This window comes from Crocodylus siamensis, chromosome 1 (genome assembly GCF_052110815.1).
Source record: "Crocodylus siamensis isolate JL-2025a chromosome 1, ASM5211081v1, whole genome shotgun sequence".
NCBI lineage: Eukaryota > Metazoa > Chordata > Crocodylia > Crocodylidae > Crocodylus > Crocodylus siamensis.
The window spans coordinates 307,399,793-307,421,512 of record NC_143395.1 but is presented as its reverse complement, the minus strand read 5'-3'; the positions used below and the strand labels follow the sequence as shown (position 1 = coordinate 307,421,512).

General features: G+C 43.4%; 1 protein-coding gene across 2 annotated transcripts in view; it reads left to right on the top strand.

Annotated features, from left to right (window-relative positions):
* ARHGEF7 (Rho guanine nucleotide exchange factor 7) overlaps positions 1–21,720 on the top strand; it is a 182,107-nt gene that overhangs the window by 71,267 nt on the left and 89,120 nt on the right. For both annotated transcript variants that reach the window (XM_090022132.1, XM_090022123.1), the window contains exons 4-6: positions 4,794–4,924; positions 11,498–11,699; positions 21,430–21,518. In XM_090022132.1, the coding sequence (XP_089878258.1) occupies positions 4,794–4,924; positions 11,498–11,699; positions 21,430–21,518 (422 nt within the window). The remainder of the gene's footprint in view (positions 1–4,793; positions 4,925–11,497; positions 11,700–21,429; positions 21,519–21,720) is intronic.

Below are 21,720 nucleotides of genomic sequence, written 5' to 3'. Positions count from 1 at the left end.
TAGATAACTTATTGAGTTCCCTTGCAACCCTAACTTTCTATGATTCTATCAGGCATTGTGTAATTGGGATAACAGAGTTGATAATGTAGTTCATAATATTAGTGTAGCACCATAGAGGAGGTATACCATATTTATACAAATCTAAGATGATCCTGAATTTAAGATAATCCTCAATTAGGTTCTATATATGGAAGATGAATAAATGTATTATAACTTTTCAGTTGTAGGATCTGATTTTTGGAGGGTTGTCTTAAATTTGTCCCCCCTCTACTGCTACAGCAGGGAAAGTAGTAGTTGAGGGGGAGGGGACGTCAGGAAGCCTGTTTGCCATGTACCTCATACTTTTTTTTTCCCCCCTGCACCCCTTCACCTCAAGTTTCCCACAGTCTTTATCCTTCCCCCCACCCTACTCCCCACAGCTTTAGTCTCTGCTGTACCACCTCAGTTGGTGCCTTGTTCCCCTTGCTCCGCTCTTACTGTTAGATGCTGCTCAGGCTCTGGTTTCTCCCAGGTCATGGAACATATCACTTGAGAGCTCAGGCCTTGCTGGACCATGCAGCAGCAACATTGCTGCTAATCTTGCTGAGCCTGGGAGGGAATTCAGCCCAAGCTGGAACTGAGCTGTACTTGACAGTAATGGGTTAAAAGTGCGGGTTCAAAGCTGCAGAGGACAACCCGGGAGGTGGGGAGGAGGATGTTTTGGGTCTGATTTGTCCCTGACCTGGGTTCAGGGCCAGAGTTGGAGCTATAGCAGTTGTCAGCTCCCCATCCCACATTGCATGCAAATCTAAGACAAGGGGCTCCCCCTTGCCCCCCATGCTGATTTGGGGGGGAACCTCAACTTACATTCATGTATCTATGGTAAATTGTTCAAGAAGGACATGCAGCAGAAAAAAGATGGGTGATATTGGTCTGTACCTGAAAGAGAGATGTACTTGTGTTGAAGTGCAGTATGAAGTGGTAGGTAGGCCTTTTGAAAGGCTGTGGGTTAGGGTCAGAGGGGAGAACAGCAAGGGTGGTGTCCATGTGTTCTTGGACTACCCAACCAGGAAGAAAAAGAGTGGATGAGGCTTTCTTTACACAACTCATCCAAGTTTCCAAATTGTAGGACCTGGTTCTTAGGGGGCACTTTGGCACTGGTGGTGGAGAGACAAAATAGGTGGGGAAACTGACAAACAGGGAGGAGTTGGTAAAGAGTATAAAGGTGGAAGGTAACTGAAGTGACAGTGACCAAGAAATAACACTGCTCAAAATCTTAAGGGGGTAGAAGCAAAGAGAGCAGCAGAATTAAGATGTTTGACTTCAGAAAACCAGACTTTAATATTCTTGGGAAACTGGAAGAACCAGCAGCATACCTACAGGCTAGGGAATTCCCTTCTTATCAGTACAGAGGCAGAAAAGGATCTTGGAGTCATTACTGATGCCAAAATGAACATGGGCCAACAGTGTGGGGATGCAGTCAGGAAGGCCAACCACACCTTGTCATGCATCCACAGATGCATCTCAAGCAGGTCCAAGGAGGTGATCCTCCCTCTCTATGTGACACTGGTTAGGCCTCAGTTGGAGTACTGCGCCCAGTTCTGGGTGCTGCACTTCAGGAAGGATGTGGACAACATGGAGAGGAGCCAGAGAAGGGCCACTCGCATGATCCAGGGGTCAGCAGGGCAGGCCCTATGAGGAGAGGCTAAGGGACCTGAACCTGTTCAGCCTCCACAAGAGAAGGCTGAGAGGAGATCTAGTGGCCTGTTACAAACTAGTCAGAGGGGACCAGCAGGCATTGGGGGGAGTCCCTGTTCCCCTGAGCACTACCAGGAGTGACTAGAAATAATGGTCACAAGCTGACAGAGGGTAGATTCAGGCTAGATATCAGGAGGCACTACTTCACGGTCAGGGCAGCTAGAATCTGGAACTAACTTCCAATAGAAGTGGTGCTGGCTCTTACCCTGGGGGTCTTTAAAAGGAGGCTGGATGAGCATCTTGCTGAGGTCGTTTCACCCCAGTACTCTGTCCTGCCATGGCAGGGGGTTGGTCTTGATGATCTGCTCAGTTCCTTTCTGATCCTACCAACTATGAAACTATGGTGAGTAGGATCCCTTGGGATGCAAATCTGGGGTTGGGGAAGAATCCCAAAGAGCATGTCGCTCTTTAAAGAGTTTTTCTTAAGGATGCAGAAGCAAAATATCTCAACAAGAAGAAAGAATACAAAGTGCAGCAGGAGTTTGGCTTGGGTAAACAGACCTCTCCAGTGAGTTAACTCAAGGAGTCCTACAAAAAATGGAGAGTTGGCTGTATTACTAGAGAAGAGTATAAGAATATCTGCAGAGAGAAAATCAGGAAGGCAAGGCATTTGAAAGGCCACTGGCAAGGCATGTAAAAGGCAATAAAAAACGGTTTCTACAAATATGCCAGAAGTTAAGAGGAGGAATAAGGGAGGTGTAGGTCCCTTACTGAACTCAGAATGCAAGCTTGTAATGGATGGTTTTGAAAAGGCTGGTTTCGTATGTATTTTGTCTCCTATCAGATGACAAGTGTAGTTTGTAGCAAGTACAGGGAATGAGATGAGCTGCCCAGAGCAGTGGCAGAACAGGTTAGGATCATTTACAGAAGCTGGATGTTTTCAAGTCAGTAAGATCAGATGGGATTCACACTGGAGCACTGAAGTAACTACTCGAGGTAATTTTGGAGCCATCAGCTATTGTCTTTTGAAGCTCATGGAGGAGTTTAGTTGAGGTCCTAGATGATTAGAAAAGGGCAAATATAGTATGTGTCTTTTAAGAAAGGGAAGGAGGAAGATCTAGAGAATTAGACCGGTCAGTCTGGCTTTGATAGCTGGAAAATCTAGTCAAGAAGGAATTGCCTCCAGGTGCTTAGAGCTGGATTAGTAACAACCAGCATGGATTCATCAAGAGCAAGTCATGCCTGACAGACTTGATTTCCTTCTATGACAAGGTGACAGACTCTGTTGATAGGGAGAGAGCAGTGGATGTGATGTATCTTGACTTCAGCAAGGCTTTGAACACTGTCTCACAACGTTCTCCATAGTAGCGAAGGAAACACAAACTAAGTTAAAGTACTGTAAGGTGGATATACAACTGATTGCTTGCTGAGAATGATGATCCAGTCATCAATATCTCAATGTCTAGTTGGGAATAGGGATCAAGTGGGGCTCCCCAGGGGTCTGTCCTGAGTCTCTGGCATTGCTAAATATTTTAATTAACAATTGGGATGACGGTGTTAAGTGTGCACTCAGCAAATTTGCTGATAACATCAAGCTGGGTGGAATTGTAGATGCTCTGGAGCAGGGGTCAGCAGTTATTTTGTCTGGAGTGCCACTTAATGAGTATTGGTGTCCTCTGTGAGGGCCACCTCTCCCCTGGACCAGTCCACAGCTTACCCCTGGGCAGGCACTGGCCTCACTTGTGGACCTACTTGGCAGGTTTCAGGTGAGGATTGGAGCACCAGCTGGGTCCACAGCTGACACTGCCATCCGAACTGGGGAGAAGCAGTCCTGCCCTCCCATCTGGTGCAGTGGAAATAGTCCTGCCTACCTGCCTGGCACTACGTGGTGGCTGTAGCTGCCAGCTGCCTGTGGGCAGATTCCATGAATTGGCAGCTGCCCATCTGTGGACTAGACCTAATCAGTTGGTGGGCTGTACCTAGCCCATGGACTATATTTTGCCCAATCCTGCCCTGGGGGTTTGATCTGGGTTCCAGAATGACCTGGATGAACTGAAGAAATGGTCTACAATCAACCAGGTAAAATTCAGCAAGGACAAATGCAGAGTCCTGCACTTGGGATGGAACAATTGCTTGTACAAATACAGAATGGGAAATGTCTGCCTAAGCTGCAGTACTACAGAAAAGCACCTGGAAAACAATAGTCACAATGTGCTCTTTAACAAGTGGTTGGACCAGGTGACCTCCTGTGATCCGTTCCAACCCTGCTATTGTGTGATTCTACAGAGATGTATTATCCAAATTTATGAACTTTCTGAAAGACTTTAGGTTGTTAATATGGGATAAGTATTAGGAAAACTCTCAAATGGTTGAGGGAACTGGAACATATAGTGATCAAATACTGTTCATCTGCAAACTGTAAAAGTTGTGTGTGGTGCTATTCCCAGGGATGAAAGACTTTAATTGTTTGTACCATTTGGAAGAGAAATAGGTGAGGTGGTCAGTTGAAAAACCTACACCTTTGGGGAAAAAAAAGGATGAGAGAGATGTAGAAAAAAGAACTAGTGGAAAGTTTTAATTGACTGGAAGAAAGAAGAACAAACAGGTGTGGACATGCTGGCAAGTATTATATGTGAATTTCTTCCAGTCCAGTCCATGTCTAGTCCTGTCAATGGGCCTGATGGCCTTTGGGGCTTGGGAATTTGGCAGTGGGGGAATGATGACAGGATTAATTGCCACTGTGCTCCCATCAACAAATTTCCAGACCAGTGGGGAGCCCTGTGGGTAGAGGTTGAGTGCCACAGTAAAAGGGTAACTAAATCAAATTCTTGTTGATGTTGGTGATAATGTGTATGCTGTGGTAGCTGTTTAGGAGCATCGGAGTGGATGTCCTCCCTCTTCCCCCCCCGAGTCCAGATTTTACAAACCTAATTTGCCTAGCTCAAAGCACTCGATTGACTTTTTTTTTTTAGGCAGACGTGCGCTAGATAAATTTTTATTCAGAAGTATTGTGCACCTATGAATCCTAGAGGTTTCTTAGGCAGCCAAGTTTGCCCTTATTGTGGAGAGATGTATGTGTGATTTCTAAAATTTGATATTTACTGCCCTCTTTTCAGACATTGGGCTAGGAAGTGATTCCGTATGTGCACGACCCTCATCTCATCGGATAAAATCCTTTGACTCCCTTGGATCCCAGTCTTTACACAGTAGAACTTCAAAACTCTTTCAGGGACAGTATCGAAGTTTGGTAAGTTCTGACGAAACTAAATTGTAGATAAAAATGCAAACATGTTTGGATTGAAATGATGTACCAAAAGGTGACAGTTTCGTCGTGTGTCTCATACCTGTAACTAAAACCTTTTTGCTACTTCTATGTTGCGCTTGTTTTTCGCTGTTCAAGGGAGACAGTTTTCTGTCAGCTTTCAGCTATTTCTTTGTTCGTATATTTCAGTATTTCCGTTGTGATGCTCATAATTCCTGTTGCCTTTATAAATATATCTGGATTATTTCCCTTTCCTTTTCTGAAGTAAATAAGCCTCTGTTGAAAGACATGTTTTTTTTTCTTGTCTAATGAAACTGCCAGCCCCACTTTGGGTCTTCTGCGGGCACGGAGCCACCTTGAAAGGTTCTCTTACTCTGTTCTGGAGGCAGAGCAGGGTGCTGGGAATTTCTTATAGAGTCTGCCCCATAGCACTGTCCTTTTAAGTTTCTGCGTAGCTAAAAGAATGGTGGCCTGCACTTATAAATAACTGTTTCCTCAGAAATAACTAGAATCATTGCTGTGACAGTGTGTGCAATTATGTATGTACGCTTCACAGGCTTATGAGCAGTGGAGTTTTCCAGTCTTGTCTTTCAACAATCTGTAGTCAGTATATAGTCCAAAATCTCCCTCTTGAAAAAGAGGGACAGAAAATGAAACTGAATAATTAGATACAGTTTTCTCAGTACTTCTTTGGAAATATCTGTGGCAAACCCCCTTCCCTCCCCAGTGAAATTCTAGCTGTATGATTCCTAATTATTGAAGCTTTGTTATGAAAATTGACATGGCTTATGGGAGCAAATACAAGCTATTTTTTTTGGAGGAGATGCTTGTCATGTTCAGTGTTAACTACTACAGCTGTGTTTTTGTGTTGGAGAGAAAATGGAGACTTGTGAAAAATGACAGACTGGGTGACCTGCTGAGTCACTTTCTTGTAAACAAAGAAAGACTAATTTTAGCAGAGGAAAGCTTTGATGGGAGAGGCTGAGATTCTTTTATAATTGTCTTGTAATTTACACTTGAAGGAGGGTAATTATGGATTCTCTTCTGTGGTACCTGAAAATGTCTGCTGAAGCTTTCTTCTGACACCTGTCTCATCCTTAATCTTCTTTCCATAGATCTAAAACTCTAGATACCTTTTATAGAATTGTATCTACCTCCTTTTATCCTGTGGAATTAACGAGAGGTATCTGAAACATTGAAAAGCCTTAGAAAAACAATTTTTTTCAGAAGTTTAATTGTTGAAACCTTTCTCTCCTCCTGAGCTCTTTGTATAGTTGGGACCCTTAATAGACACCTGACTTCACAAACAGAGAAAAACCACTCAAATTGCATTGTCCATTTGAAAGGTCCTATAGTCATTTTGTTCCTGTAATATTATACGCCTATGTATAGACTACAGGTTCAGGCACACATTAACTTTGGTTGCCACACAGCTGTATACTGGTATAAGTTATTCTACTTCAGAGTGAAGTTCCATCTTAAAAAGTGAAGGAAAATTTTAAACCAGTGTAGTTTCTGTTTGCACTGGTATAGGGATTGTATGTCTGCTCCTTGATTCAGCTGTGTTCCCAAGAGCAGTTTGCTCCAAGCAAACTGGCTCTCTGCCACCTAGTGGCCAGGTACTGTAATAGTATTCATTTTAGGTAGTTTGGGAGAATTGGTTGCTTATATGCAGTGGTCTGCATTTTTTAGTTTTTATTAAAAAAAAAAAAGGGGGGGGGAATTTTTCAGGATTTATGTTTGAAACATAAAAACTGGGATGAAATCGGGCTAAAAAGGAGAAGGGGGGGGGAAGTTTAAATTGGGGTGGAAAAAATTGGCAGTGATGGAGGGAGCAAAGCTGGGACTACAGAAGGGGGATGCAGTGCAACCCATTGGCCATTCCCAGGGCTGCAGCAGGGAGCAAAGCAGGGAGGAGCTGTCAGTGGGTGTGGGGCGGGGAAGCACAGCTCTTGCTGCTGTGTGGCCCCCCCCCCCCCCCCCCCCCCAGGCATGTGCCCCTGGATCAGCAGCAGGAAGCACATGGTGCCCGGCCCTGCCTTCCTTCCCTGACTGTGTTCATGCCCCTCCCCCCACTTCATCAGCCTGCTGCTGGATTGCCTTGGCATTTGGGGGGAGGTAGGAGTGGCACGTGCCTGGATGTGGTAGGGGGGAACCTGACCCTGGCACTGGCACCTCCTGCCCCACTCAGGGCCAGAGCTGGGAGCCATGCACCCCAAGGCAGTGGGTCCAGGTCTGTGGACCCACACGGAGCAGCTGGGTGCAGTGCCCGCTGCAGGGAGTGGGGCCAGGCTCTCCCACCTGGCCCCCGCCAGCAGGGCTCACAGCTCCCAGCGCCCGGGGCAGGGCTGAAGCTGGAGCCGCCGGGGTGCAGCTTGTACCTGCCCCTACCCAGGGTCGGAGCTGGGAGTCCTGCACCCCCAGGCAGTGGCTCCAGCCACCCTCCCCCAGTCCCCAGATGGCCACTGCTACCCTCCCGCTTCCCTGCTCTGCATGCGACAGCTGTCACCGTCCCCTTACGTCTGGCTGGAAACCTTGTGCTTCAGGTAACTAGTACCACCCATTTTTCTGCTCAAATCCCTGTTAACCAGCATGAGTGGGGAATGGGCTATTCCCCACTCATGCTGGTTAACAGGGATTTGAACGGAAAAATGGGTATAAATCAGTAAAAACTGAATGACTTAAAAAAAACTGCAGGGAATTTATCAGTGAAAATAGGTAAAAACTGAGAATGTGGAACACTACTTATATGCTGCTTAGTACTGAATAAAATCTGGGATTTTTTAATTTTGTAGTGGTTTGCAGATTCATAATATCATTAGATCTTGGTGTGCTGTGGTGTATGGGTTTTATCTGCACTTGTTTTGGATAGCCAGAACAAATCATCAGTGGCTAGTTCCTCAGACATGATACAGATAAAGCCTTTGTACCATGCTGCACAATGTTTGAAAGCGAGTTGATGATACATTTAGGCTGAAAATGAAACTTTAATCATACAAAACCACCTCAATTACTTTTAGCTTTTTGGGAAATATATTTTTATAGAAATGTCTAGAAAACTACCTCCTGCCTCTGCGTGTACTTCTGGGGGAGCCATGGGGGGGTGTGTGCCCCCTGGATCTGTGTGTGGGGTGAGGGTAGGCTGCTGTTATGGGCTGAGGTCAGGTATGGTGCCAGGCTCTTCCCTGTGGGGGGGGCTCTTCCCTGTGGGGGGGGCTGGGCCGGGCTCTGTCCTTCACCGTACTCCAACTGTGCAGCACCTTCCCCTATCCACACCCCCCCCCCCCCCCCCCCCCCCCCCCCCCCCCCGCAGATTTACCAGCTGGACGCTGCTGTTGTCCAAGCTGCTGGGCTGCATATCATCCATTGGTATTGGCCCAAAAAACCTTAATCAATGCAAATAAAGTAATTTCTGAATGTGGAGAAGTGAATGATTACTGGATATAAGCAACTTTCCATGAGTTATGCCCTTGCATAAAGCATTCACCTCTGATTTATAGGAGAGCATATGCTGAGGTTTGAGGATCCTCTGGCCCACAGAGCTGTGCCATACAGCCTTCAGGTCTCTCTCTCCAACCCCCCATCTTTTCATGGCCGTTCCACACCTCCCCCCCTGGGCGATTAAAAACATTTGGTGGCAAGGTGGTAATTGCCACTCCCCTGCTGCCAAATTTCTAGACCTGTAGAAGCCCTGCAGGCTGGATAGTGTGGCCCTGTGGGTTAAATCACACTGGCAGGCTGGTGTGGGGCACAATCCCATGTGCTCAGAGGAGTGTGGGGCCACTCACCTAGCCCACAGAGCTAAAAATTTGACCATCACTGGTTTAAGCAGTTGGTCCAAATTCTAGTTTCAATAAGTTTTTTTTCAGTTTTGGATGTCAAGCTTCTAACAAATTAGTTTCATTTTAAGAGCAGTTTTCGGCGTTCAACAACACCAATGGCGTGGCTCACTCTGTAATTACTCTCAAAACAGCTTAAAGGAAAAGACATGAATGTGGCAGTTGAACCCATTTATGCTAACTTTATCATCGTTTTTCATGTAACACAGTATAGAAATGAATTGACATGGTTCAGCCAGGGTATTCTTCTATAGTTGTATTTCAAGTTGCATAGCACCTTTGCTGTTAGATGCTTCAAAGGAAACAAGATGCAAATAAAACAGGAATGTGAACAGTCAGCACTGATTTTAACGCAGGATGCTTGGCTGAACATGTAACAGACACAATAAGAATGACAAACATCTTCAGAAGGAAAAATTTTACTGCAACTGATTCTTAAACTAAAATTCAAGACTACTGTATCCAAGCTGCCGAAGATACTGTTCCATTATACAGAAAAAATGACAGGGAGGATTGTTTTTCCCCCATATCCTCAGACAGTGGAGGGAAAAAGAATCAAAGGAGAGATCCCAAGAATTTATCATCCTAAGCATCTAATGTTTGGCTGTCTAGCATATTATATAATCTTCCTTACAGACTCCTAATGCAGTCAAACACACTGTGGCTGTTCAAAAATACATTTGCAACTGCTACTCTTACATTTGGAGAAAATGTGTGTTATCAAAGGCTGTTTACAGACATTAAAAAAACAAAATAAAATCAAACCTACGCTTTACCAGAAGAAGCAGTGCGTTAGTTCAGTTTGGCTCTGCAGCATCTGTATAGATCAGGCACTTCAGTGGGCTTTTTGGCACTTTTATCTAAAGCCAATTCAGTTGGCTATTAGTTAAAAGCAAACAAGCCCCACTAAAGCGCCCGATCTTTAGAGGTGTTGGGTGAGCTGGATCCAGCTAATGTGGTGCCTCGTCTGGGCATGCGATGGGCTCACTGTGGGAAAGTGCTGAGTTTAAAGTGCTGTTCTTTGGTTTTTTTAACACATGTAAGGAGCCAGAGTCTATTTTCATGAAACGTGTGGTATTTTTTGGGTTTTTTTTTTTTCCCCCCCTACTTGGCAGGATTGCCATGATTTTCCTCAACTTAGTCACTGTCTAATCCAGCCTGCCCAGAGCAGAATTGTCTAATCTGAACCATTTACAGAAGGAAGTTTGGACTACAAGCTCTGACATGGATCCAGCATTAGGTTTCTGGTTCCTTCTCCCCTGTCCCCCATCATCCGTGTCTCCCAAATCCAGAATCTGTCTTGGGGGGGAAAAAAACATTTACGTAAATCTGCTTGTTTCTTCAAAACTGCCTTTGGCAGCTACCACTTCAGCTATCTATAGAGAACTGAGGCTTTGGAGAACATAAATTTATTTTCATTTTAGCTGTATTGGCCCTGCCTGATTCACAGGAGTCTGACTGGAATAAAGCAGTCTCTAGGTCACTGGTTCTCAACCTTTTTTGTACCAGGACCCATTTGCAAACATTGACTAGTCCTGACCCAGTAAACAGTTTAAGTAGAAAATAGTCCTGCACGCAGCCCTGCTGGTGTCACTCACTTTCAACCTGCCTTCTTTTTTCTGGACGTCAAGACTAGTTGCTGTTGCTGCCACTTCTGGGACCCCTATGCCAGCCACGCTGCCAGCAGCTTGACAAGTAATGGATTGGGTGGGGTGGGGAGGAGAGGGCACCACCAGCCACTTGGGTACTGCGCTGTGGCTGTACTCCGCTGCTATGGCCCAGCTTCTACCATCACTCCTTTCAGGTCACCATGCTGCCGCTCAGCATGCTGCCTGCCACCCCACCTCCCTAGGTAGAGCTGTGGCCTGAGGGGAGTGGGAGTGGGAGTGGGAACTGGGCCATAGTGGTAGGGTAGAGCTGTAGCCTCTCATATGAGCAGCTGGCAGTGGGAGGAGGTGAGGGAAATGCAGCCTCTCCCCCCACCCCAATCCATTACTCCTCAAGCTGCTGGCAGCGCAGCTGGCACGGGGATCGCAGTGACAGCAGCAGTGAGTCTCACTGGCCCACTCTGCCACTCTGGGTTTTGCCCTTTGGGTTGCGGAGGCAGCTCCTGCCTGTGCCAGTCCAGTCAGACTACAGCCCCATGCCTGCTGTTAGTGCACAAATCTAGGAGAACATGTGTCCCTACCATGCCTCCCTCAACATATCACCTGTGCCTCTCCCCTTGCCCCATAGGCTTACCTGTGGGGAACTGCGAGAGCTGTTCTCCATGCTGTGTGGCTGACATGTGCATGTATGTGTGTGTGCATGCACATGGCACCCCCTGCCTGATTGCCCTCCTCCCACTCCCTCCACCCCCAAGCAGCCCTTTGCAGGCTGGAACTCTGCCAGCCTGCAAGGGGAAACATATGATTTCCCACATTTTTCTCCTTTAAAGGAGAATCCATTTTTAAAGTTGCTTGATTCACTTAAAGTTTGTTTGTGACCCTTTCGTATATTCTTGCAACCTACTTTTTGGTTATGACCCATGGGTTGAGAAATGCTGGTCTAGGTTGGTGGACATAAATCATAGACATATGATCAGATAAATCAGTTCTTGCATTTTGGGGTGAACGTTGATTTTATTTTATTTTATTAGAACTTGTGAAAACGTTGATTAATGTAACTTACTTCACTATATGTCTAATTTTTGTCTTTTATTTATATTCTCACTTATTAGGACATGACAGATAACAGCAACCATCAGCTGGTAGTGAGAGCAAAATTTAATTTTCAACAGACAAATGAAGATGAACTTTCATTTTCAAAAGGAGATATTATTCATGTTACAAGAGTAGAAGAAGGAGGCTGGTGGGAAGGGACTCACAATGGCAAAACAGGATGGTTTCCAAGTAACTATGTACGAGAAATAAAGTCAAATGGTGAGTTTGTTTTTTTTTGTCATTCTTTGCTTTCAAGTACAGATGGAAATAACTTGGTATGTTTCCTAGTGCTAATGAACTAAGGACTTGTCCTTGCCATATAAATCTGTAATGCGTATGAATGATTAATATACTTTTTTTCAGATTAACTGCATTGAGTGCATCATTCAAGAAACTGAGAGAGAAAGGAGTGCATATGTAGACAATCACTGTTTTGACATAAATACATTTAGTTACATCTCTTGCTGCTTCTGCCTAGAACTACAGATTACTGACCTTGGTGGTGTCTCAGGTTGATTTGTACTGCTTACCACTCAGATTTCCTGGAAAACTCTCTAGGCATTCTCCAACTCTTAAAAAAGTTACTGCTGCATCAGTCAGTTCATGAAATATCCTGTTCTTTTTCTTCTGTTTTTATTATGATTACCTCGTCAGTTCTCTGAATATTTTGTTCTCTGCATATAATACAGAAATAAAGTGTTCTGAGTACACGCACAGGTTGTTTTTACACGTGCTCTGGGAGTGGAGGTGCTTTAATTAGTGTGGCTCTAAGAGCTACATTAAATAAAGCGCCCTCAGTGTCTTGTGTATTAGTGTCCCCATACTTCAAAATGGCAGCAGGAGCACTTTAACTAAAGCTCATTCAATGAACTTTACTTAAAGCACCCCTGCCGGCATTTTGAAGCGGGAGACACGTACGCTGAGGAGGATGTTGGAGCGCACTTGTTAGCACATTCTGGCAGACTTGATTACAGCGTGTTAGAGCAGACTGGATTAATTACAGTACATCAGAGCAGCCTCCCTACACATCTGTAGGCACAGATAGTGCTTGTGATTGGCATCTTCTGTTTAGGAACTGCTGTAGAACCTGAGATTAGAACGTAACAAACAGTCAGTTTCCGTAACAAACAGTCAGTTTCTTATTGTTGTTTTTCCTCCGTTTAGAAATCTCTTCTTAAAAGTGTATATGAAGAGTGATTGACGGAGAGCAAATGAACTAAAATAGTCTCACTCTAAATTATTTGTGATGAGGTTTGGATTTGAGCTGTCCGGAGAACAGTAAACCTTTTGAAGTTTTGTATATGTTTGTTCCCCATTGAAATAACTATTTCAAAAGTTTCTCTCCAACTCCTCTGCCCCCAAAAGTAGGATTCTTGAATTGTGCATGTGTTTGAACTTTTTTTCCTTCACCTCTCCACCTAATTGGAATGGTCAAGGTTTTGATTAGGGTGTCTTTTGTGACCAGTCCTCAGCATAAGCCTCAGAAATTTTCCTGTCACAACGATTCATCTTTACCGACTAGTTTGGCATCAACAAACATATCTAAGAAGAGAGATTAGTTGAAAATGCTCCAACTGCCTTTACCCTGGCTATTCTTTACACTGAGAACTATGTGCATTATCAGTTTGTACTGCTTTGAGGGATTCTGCAATGCATTTACTGAAGGTTGGATTTGATTAAACATATCTCTTCAGTCTGTTTATAGCCTATGTTTATGACAGACTTGAGTAATACAAAATAAAGACATACTTTTATGCTTAATTCCTTACATTTGGGAAAAGTTTTAGAAAATACAAAAGGTGTACTAATTTTATGTTTGAGTTAAATTTAGCCATCAGAGTAGACTCCAATATCAGACAGTGTTTGGATCTGATTTTATAGCACTACTTGCGTGCAGTAGCAGTGGGATTTATTGCAGAAGAGGATAAGAGTTGGAAAAAAGTGTTGAAAAATATTGGATTATATGTAGGGGTCTACCCAACTGGAAGAAGTGCCAGTTTAGCAGGCAGATTGTGGGGCTAGCCTCCATTTTCATGGGCTTACAGTGGACCTGCCCCTGCCACTGATTGGAAGGGGCTGTCTGTTGTATGGTGCTATCCTTTGCTGATTAGCTGAGCTGTCTGTCATATGTCTCTGCTCCTTGTTGCTGAATAGTGGAGAGGGGTGGGAGCACATGACAGGGAGCCCTCTCAGCAAATCAGCGGTGAGGGGCAGGGGTGTCAGCTGTTTTGCCTGCTCGTCTTTGTGCTGGTAGCCCCCTTCATGCCATGCTGTGTGGAGAACTATTAGCTCCCACTAGGGAACCAGTATTTATTTTTAGTAATTTTTGGGGGCGGTGGGGAGGATTGGCTTTCTTTTCTGAGGAGATCACAGAAATTGTGAAATCGGGGAAGATCTGCACAGTCGAGATTTGACTAGGTCCCTAATTGTACAGGATTAAATTGTTGCCTTTTCTGAATGCTGGTTCAGTAGTGGATGAAAGTATAATTAGTGTATGAGTAAAACTAACCACCTCTGTGATGAAACATAATTGAATACCTACAAAGAGAAATAGGATTGCCACCTGGACTTGTGGGCTTTTTAAATTTGTGGGTTTTTGTTTGAGACTTCTAATTTCACATAATTTAAAATTAGAAATATTTTTCCTTGTAGAAAAATAATTCCTTTTCAAGTTTTTAGAAAAGTCCTTGTGTTGTAAAGAATTAAAAAAAACCCAACAGGTCCTCTTGCTTCTTCCCTCTATTTCCTTGGAAGTTTATCCAATCTTTTTTCCTTCAAAAATATTTTGAGGAGACAGTAAATTCTTTGAAGTAGGAGAACCATCCTTTTTTTGGAGGTCCCACTGTACTATGTATGATAGGAAATAAAAGATTTCTACTGTATAAAAGACAAACAGTATTTGATGGCATGCATGTCTCTTGCATAAGGAAAAAAATGTCTGAAAGATGAACTTGATACAAGGTACAAATCTTTCATTTCATGTATGCATTGCCATGTCTAGTACAGTGAAAAGATTTATGGATTTTTATTTTAAGAGATGACTAACTTGAGATGAGTAAGGAACTGTACTTGGTTGTAATTCAGGTCTATGCCCTTGATTAAATTGATCTGCAGATGGATCATTAATCAATCATGTAGTCAGTTGCTAAAAAATTTTCTCATTACTCTTCAGATAAAAAGCCTGTATTCTGATATCACGTGGGTTGATTATGTAGAGATGCATATAGCTTTGAAAAGGTGACATTTGCCATAACAGAGTAGTAATGTATCAGGGCAGTCACAAGAATTAGCATAAATGTGTGTGTTTAATTACTCTTGAACCTAATTCAGCCCAATGCTATGTAAGCTTTTAGTTGGCTGTATGGAATGCCATATAGTTGTAGAAATGGTTTTTCTTCCATATGCACACAGCAGCCTCCTGTGCTAAGCTACCAGAGCACATTCACATGCTTTTGGTGGTTCCTTGTGGCTCCAGTGCAGCTGCTGTGCACTGTTGGTGGTGGCATTAATGGCTCAAGGGACTCTACAGCTGGTCCTGCTCATGCATGGCTAGGTGGGGGAGGGCAGGGATGGAGAGTGGGGTGGTGAAGGAGCTCTGCTGCTCATAAAGTCCTGCTGGGCAGGCACAGAACAGGCAGGTGGGGCAGGAGCCAGCATGGGCTGGGCTGCAGCCGTGCTGGAAAGGCATATGACAGGCAGGTGGGGTGGAAGTAGCAACAGGAGCAGGAACAACTGCAGACTCAGCTGCAGCCCCACTGGGCAAGCGTGTGGTGGAGACAGCTGTCAGCACCAGGCTTGGCTCCCCATCCCCTGGGGCTTCCCTTGTTGCCCACTGGTGGCAGCTGCTTTTCTGCTCCCTTGTAGTGTACTGCGAGCCAGGCAGGCTTGAAGGAGTCTGATTTGGTTTTCATTTTATTAAGATTATTGAACTTAATGTGAAATTTTTTTATCTCCTCTCTTTCCACAGATCCCCAAAACAGTATTTGAAAAATACTATTGCTCAAATTCTGTTAACTGTAAAACTTCTTAGCTTCATAGAGGAGCATGTGTACACTTTATGAAACTACATTCATACAGTACAGTTTGTGCTCTGAAATAAGAATTTGTACTACTGATACCTTGAACTTGAGGTAACTGATTAACTGGGTAACTGTTTTCTTCATGCGAAACAAAACAAGCAAAGTGTCTCTGAAAGTACCTTCTCCAAAAAGTGTCTTTTGACAAAATTGGTTTTGGGAGCAGCTTAACTATCCTGTTTTTTTGAGGCATGGGAAGCATCATTCTCTCTTACCTGTCAATGAAATATTTTCTCCAGTTCTCTAAGTGTGTCTGTCTTGTATGGAAGTCTGTTTACTACGTGGAAGCTCTCTACATGGGGTGTTTTAGCACTTGTTGCTGACAGTAGTCGCTACAAATTAATAAAGGAATGGAGGAAAACAAAAAGAAAACCACTCACGTATACTTTCAGAATTACGTTCTAATTTTCTGTTGTCTAGCTACCAGCTTTTACTTGCATGGCTTGCTTGCTTTTATTGACCTCATTTTGTACGGTTTCTGCTGCTTGTTTGCTTGTTCTGTAAATCAAAAACTGAGCTATGGATACTGCATTTTGTTTATTTTGAGCAGTTTACATAGACTACAATAATGGAGTGGTGCCATGAGTTTATTAACCTGCTTTTTAAGCACTGCTGACAAGAATTGAATAGATTCTTTAACTTTTGCTGTTAATCATAATTCCATAATATTTCTTTATTTTTACCACCTAATGTCTAACCACCTATGAAGATTTCCTTTAAGACCTCCGTCTTAATGGATAACCATAGATTATGGTTGGTGCTTTACAAACATACAGAAAGTAGGAATTTAAATGAAGTTTGATCACAAACAGAACGGTTAAGACTTACAGTTTGGTAAAAGTATGAATCTGAGATGGTGCAAAAGTCTTGGAGGAGGAGGCATGGTTGAAATGTTTTGAAGTGTTTTTGAAGAGGGTTTTGGAGAACAGCGAGCTGCTTTAGGTTAATTTTCATGTGCCAAGCTAAACTAAAAACACACAGAAGAACCATGGAAAATAGAGAATGAGCAAGTAAATTGAAGACGACCAATAGAAATATTTGTCTTGTTTAAAAACAAACAGCTAAAAAACTTGGAGAGTTAGTTATGGGTCAGAGCAGTGTTGTGGGCTAGGGACATAAGTTACAGTGCACGTAAACCAGTTTCAAAATGGCTGAAACGGGTTTAAGATAAACCTGGGCATGTTGCTGGGCTGAACTGTCACAGAGCTGCAGCTGGCTGGGAAGGGCCCTGCCCCTGTGGCCCAGCCGGGACCAGCCCTGCCAGACCCTACCCAGTCAGCTGTGGCTCCCTGACAGGCCCACCCGGCCTGGGCATGTGGAGCCGGGAACAATTTAGCTGCACAGCTCCCACAACCCCAGCCCGAGCTGCAGCCTGCTGGGAAGGGCCCAGCCCCTGTGGCCCAGCTTAGGCTGGCCCCTCTGTGTCAGCCCTCAGTAGTGCCTACAGGTTGGCCCGACCTGGCTCAGCCCCACAACCCCAGCCTCAGCCTGGGTGGATGGCATGGCCATGTTGGCTGGCTCTGGCCAGGTGCCCTGCCACATGAACAGTAGAGAAAGCCAGGCAGACCCTGGGTGGGGTCCCCATGCCTGTGAGGGGAGACAGGAGAGTTTAATTCCCCTCCTTGCCTCCCTTTGCCCAAGATACTGCCTGGGCCAATGTCTGGCCTTGGTGACAAGCCTGGTAAGGGCTGCTTCCCCACTCCTCCAGGCACACCCTGGCTGGGGTCCTTACAGGTCATGTTGGGGGTTTAAACCCCTCCCCAATCATACCTAACAGCCTGTCAGTGCCTGACCCCCCCCCCCAATTCAGCTTCCCTTTAGCCTTGCAGCTGCTGAGGAGGTGAAGGGAGGGCTTGCTGCAGCACCTACTGGCTTCTAGCCTGAGCCACTGCAGGCATGTGCCTGCATTTCTGGAATGAAAAATGAATGTCTGTTCACTTGAAAATTGGCTCAGTCTATGCAGGTTAGACTAACCTACAAAGATTGAATCAATTCAGGTTTGGGCTTTTTGAATATCTGTCCCTAGCCTCAGAGGCAGATGTTTGTAAATGACTAAGTAAGATATTTCTTTCTTTTTTTGTTTTCATGAATATCATTTCAGATGGCCTGAAACATTTCACATGTGTTTTATAAAAAGTTGTTAAAATGGCTATTTCCAGTTGTTGTTCAGGGCGAGCATTTCTTTTTGGTATACGGAGCTCTAAAAAGGAATTAGGAAAACTGGTGTACATTTGTCTTGGACTCAAAGAAAATTTCTTTGGTTGGGTCCTAGGAAGTAGATCACACATTATGGTAACTACAGATATAATATCTCTCGCGTTTTTGAAGCAAGGTTGGATTTAAGGAATTTAATTCTTGGTTTTTTGTTTTTTTTTTCTTCCCCAGAACTTAAACTATAGTGTAGCAACCAGTGACCTCTTTCCAGTACTGACATCAACTCTTGGTGATTATATTGTGTTAGTTTAGGTGAATTGTCTGTTCTTTTTGTTTCCTAATATGTAATGCCTACTTTACATGTATATAAATGAATTGCTCTTCATAATGTTGATTTAAAATGCTTTGATATTGTTTCCTGTAATATGATGCAGTAAAATTCTGGGTTTAAGACTGTTTATGCCTAGAAAACAATTCTATCTTTATAGATGTGTAAGTCCAGAAGTGACCTTCTGGAGATGTCAGGTCATTAGTGGGCATTGTATTAGTAGTCAGTGACTTTAATAAAAGGTGGTGTATGTTCTGTTCTTCTCAACAAATATCATCATACAATGGGGCAGTGATTATTTCAGGTGGAGGGCTGCTTACTGAGTTTGGCAAGCCATCGAGGGTTGCATGACAGACAGGCGGGGCAGATAATTTTCTAAATTTTTTTTTAGGGGCCCCATGGACTGGATAGAATCCTGGCAAACCACATCTGGCCCACAGGCCATTTTTTGCCCACCCTTGTCATACATGCATGTGTATGTGTATGTGTCTGTTGTTGGTACCCACTCCAATACCTAAAGTTCTTCATCTATATAAAGATTTTCCATTATAAGATCCTGCCTTTAGTTTTTGTACAACTGCATTTGTCTATAGTGGCTTATTTTGAGGATCTGCTGCTTGCTGAATTTTATTAGAAAATTTAAGCTAGGGAAAATTATGATGCAGGGAGATTAAGTTAAATGTGCCTTACCACAGATAACCATTAACTCCAAGACAAAGTTGTCATTTTAAAATTGATCAAAACTGGTGTCAGTCCAAATGATACAAAGTCCCTGTGAAGTATTGTGACTCTCACCTCTGTGTTCTCTTAATACTGAGGTTGTTTATCTTTAGGCAGCTTTAATTAGCTATTGTCAAGCCCCACAGGATCAAAACTAAAACTTGACATTTGGTGCAGTATGGCTTCTCTCTTTCTCCTTTCTACTCCCTCCCCACACTCCTTAGACATTTCCTCTAGACTGATAGTGTGGTGGGGATTAACTTGAGAGCCCCTCCATCATAGGTGGGACCCTCTTCTGAAGGGGGTCACTGTTGAACTTGCTAAGCATGACTTCATGTATAGCATGGTGCAGAATGGTTGCAGGACACCTCAGGGGCTTATTTCAAATGCTTAAAAAATGAAAATAGCCAGAGGCAACAGGTAGACTGGAAACTTTAATTACACATTCATTTTGACTAAGCAGATGAGTTTGCTTTTAAATAGAGAAGCACCAGAATTTTCAATAGGAGCATTTTGATATGGCTGCAGTTCATGTCTGACAATCTGTCATTGCGCTATGTGATATAAATAATCACAGTACTTGTTTGGAGTCTGCGTACTGAAGTTTTTCAATATAAAAGAGAGAGTAATGTTCAGATGAATAAAGGCTTTTTATAGAATAATGGACAGTTGCCAAAAGCATGTTCTCATTCAGTTGTGTTAAGCTGTGTAAGAGGTCAGAAGGAAATGGTACACTGCACATCTCTCATCTTCTTATAAAAAGCTGCACTCTTAAGAGTACTTGGAATTATTTCAGTCTTGTGGTGTTTTAAATTAGAGGAATGATTGAAAAGGGGTGTTGGGCATGGGTGTTCTATGTGTGTGTGTATAGGCAGCATTGAGACTTGTTTATCAAAGGTAGGTCTGTACTTCCAAAGAATGGCAGTAGGGAACACTGTAAGCCTACCTGTGTGATTCACTACATGCCCAAATTATTGCTGTTTTAGTGTGGCAGCAGGTGCACAGCCATACACTCATTGTTTCAGAAGTTTGTTAATTTGTCTCATGCACAGAACTACACTAAGGTCCCTGACAGACCTTACACTTATGACACAATTCATGTGTTAATTGTGCCATACACGGCAAAATGTCACACCTTTAGCCAATTTATGGCACCATAAAATGTCAGACCAGCCACAAAGATGTTCTGCATATAATGTAGAGCAGCTTTGTGGCTGGTTTGTATGGCATCTTAAATTGAACATGTGGTGTGCCACTTCCTTTGCTGACAGTAGCTGATTGCCAGCGTTTGCGATGTGGGCTGTCCCTGCCTGGTTGGAGATCCTGGGGTAATCAGCTGACTGTCAGCATGCAGATGAGTCCTGAGCTGGGGCTTCCCAGGGATCATGAAGTTTGTGTGTACGTGGCACTGATGGCCTACGTGATCCCAGGTGTGTGTGGGGTTGCCAGCCAGCACGATTCCTCCATCTTGCTTTTGCAGGCCCTTCATATGGGGTTCTCAGTGGGTAGGCCGGTGATGTGTGGCTTTGAATTTGCCAGTCTGGGGAGGTGGAGCCTGTTGGCCCCCACTGAATGGCACCTATAGACTTGTGCACCCAGCAGCCCCATGCAGGGCTACAGTATGTAGCTGTCAACTTGCTGGTGCAGCGAAGACCTGGGTCACAATCCTATGCTGGCAAGTTGAAGAAGCTCATTTGGGATCTGATCCCCAAAATCATGTATCCTGCCATGTATGTGGCATGGTAGAAGGCATGATTGTTGGGTTCCAGGGTCAGAGCTTGTTGTGCCATTAAATTAACAGCTGCCTTGGGCACTTGGCAGATGGATTGCATCTTTTTCAGAATGTGGAATAGGCATAACACACTGCAGTGTTCCTTAGCACCACCATTTAACAGCATAGGTATATTCAAAATGATTCACTGTTGTGTTGCAAGTTCTTGGGATGGTTATCTTAAGTTGTAGATATGTTTGTATTTCCAGAATGCGAGCTGACCCAATTTAACAAAATAGGTATGTTACAGAACTACCTTTTCCAGGGATGAGTATTTTTGTAAAACCGGGTGGAGCATATGCATCTGTTTGGAGAATTTAACTTGTTCTGAGCTTTACAGACAGCTTTTGATGTATACAATACTGAAGATTTTTTTTTAACTTTCCAGAAGAGCAGTTATATCATTGTTTATTTTCCCCCCTGAATTAACATGTACAATTTGTTTGTTTGTTTTTCAAGCACAGTTGAGTCAGATTTTTGGTGATGCTAACCTTTATCCATTTAAATTGAGTGAGAACTAAGAATATAATTCTTCATTAGAAAATAATTAATTACTTTTGTTTTAGTATCTGTCACCTTCAAGAATATTGCAAGCACTTTTATTTTAATTACAGGCTGCCTATGATGTAGTCTTTATTTTTTAAAGAAATTTTGGACAAGTTAGTCTTGGTTTAACTCTTGATCACTTTAGGTTAATGGGAGTTTCACAGAGGTAGAATTTTATCTGTTGTGAATGAACAAACCATTTTGACTATAAATACATTTTGATTTGCACAGCTCTGGACATGTCTCAGGGGAGCATAGTCCACTGTATCTCATAAATATCAGAGTGGTTTGGTTTGACCTCTAGTGTTGAATTATGTAATTGCATCCCATTGACAAAACATTTTTATGTTTCAGAAAAACCAGTCTCCCCCAAATCAGGAACACTAAAGAGTCCTCCCAAAGGTTTTGATACGTCTGCAATTAGCAAAAGCTATTACAATGTGGTGAGTGATCCCTTTCCTTATTTTGAGTTCTGCAACTTCATTAATCCTCATATTCCATCTGTACAAATTTGGCAGATTATTACTATTTCCTAGCCAAGAGCTGTGGTGAGGTCTTATTCTTGGAAAATGTAATACAATACATTTTATTAATACGCTGAACATTATCAGAATATATGAACAAAGTATGCATCTGTAGTGCATC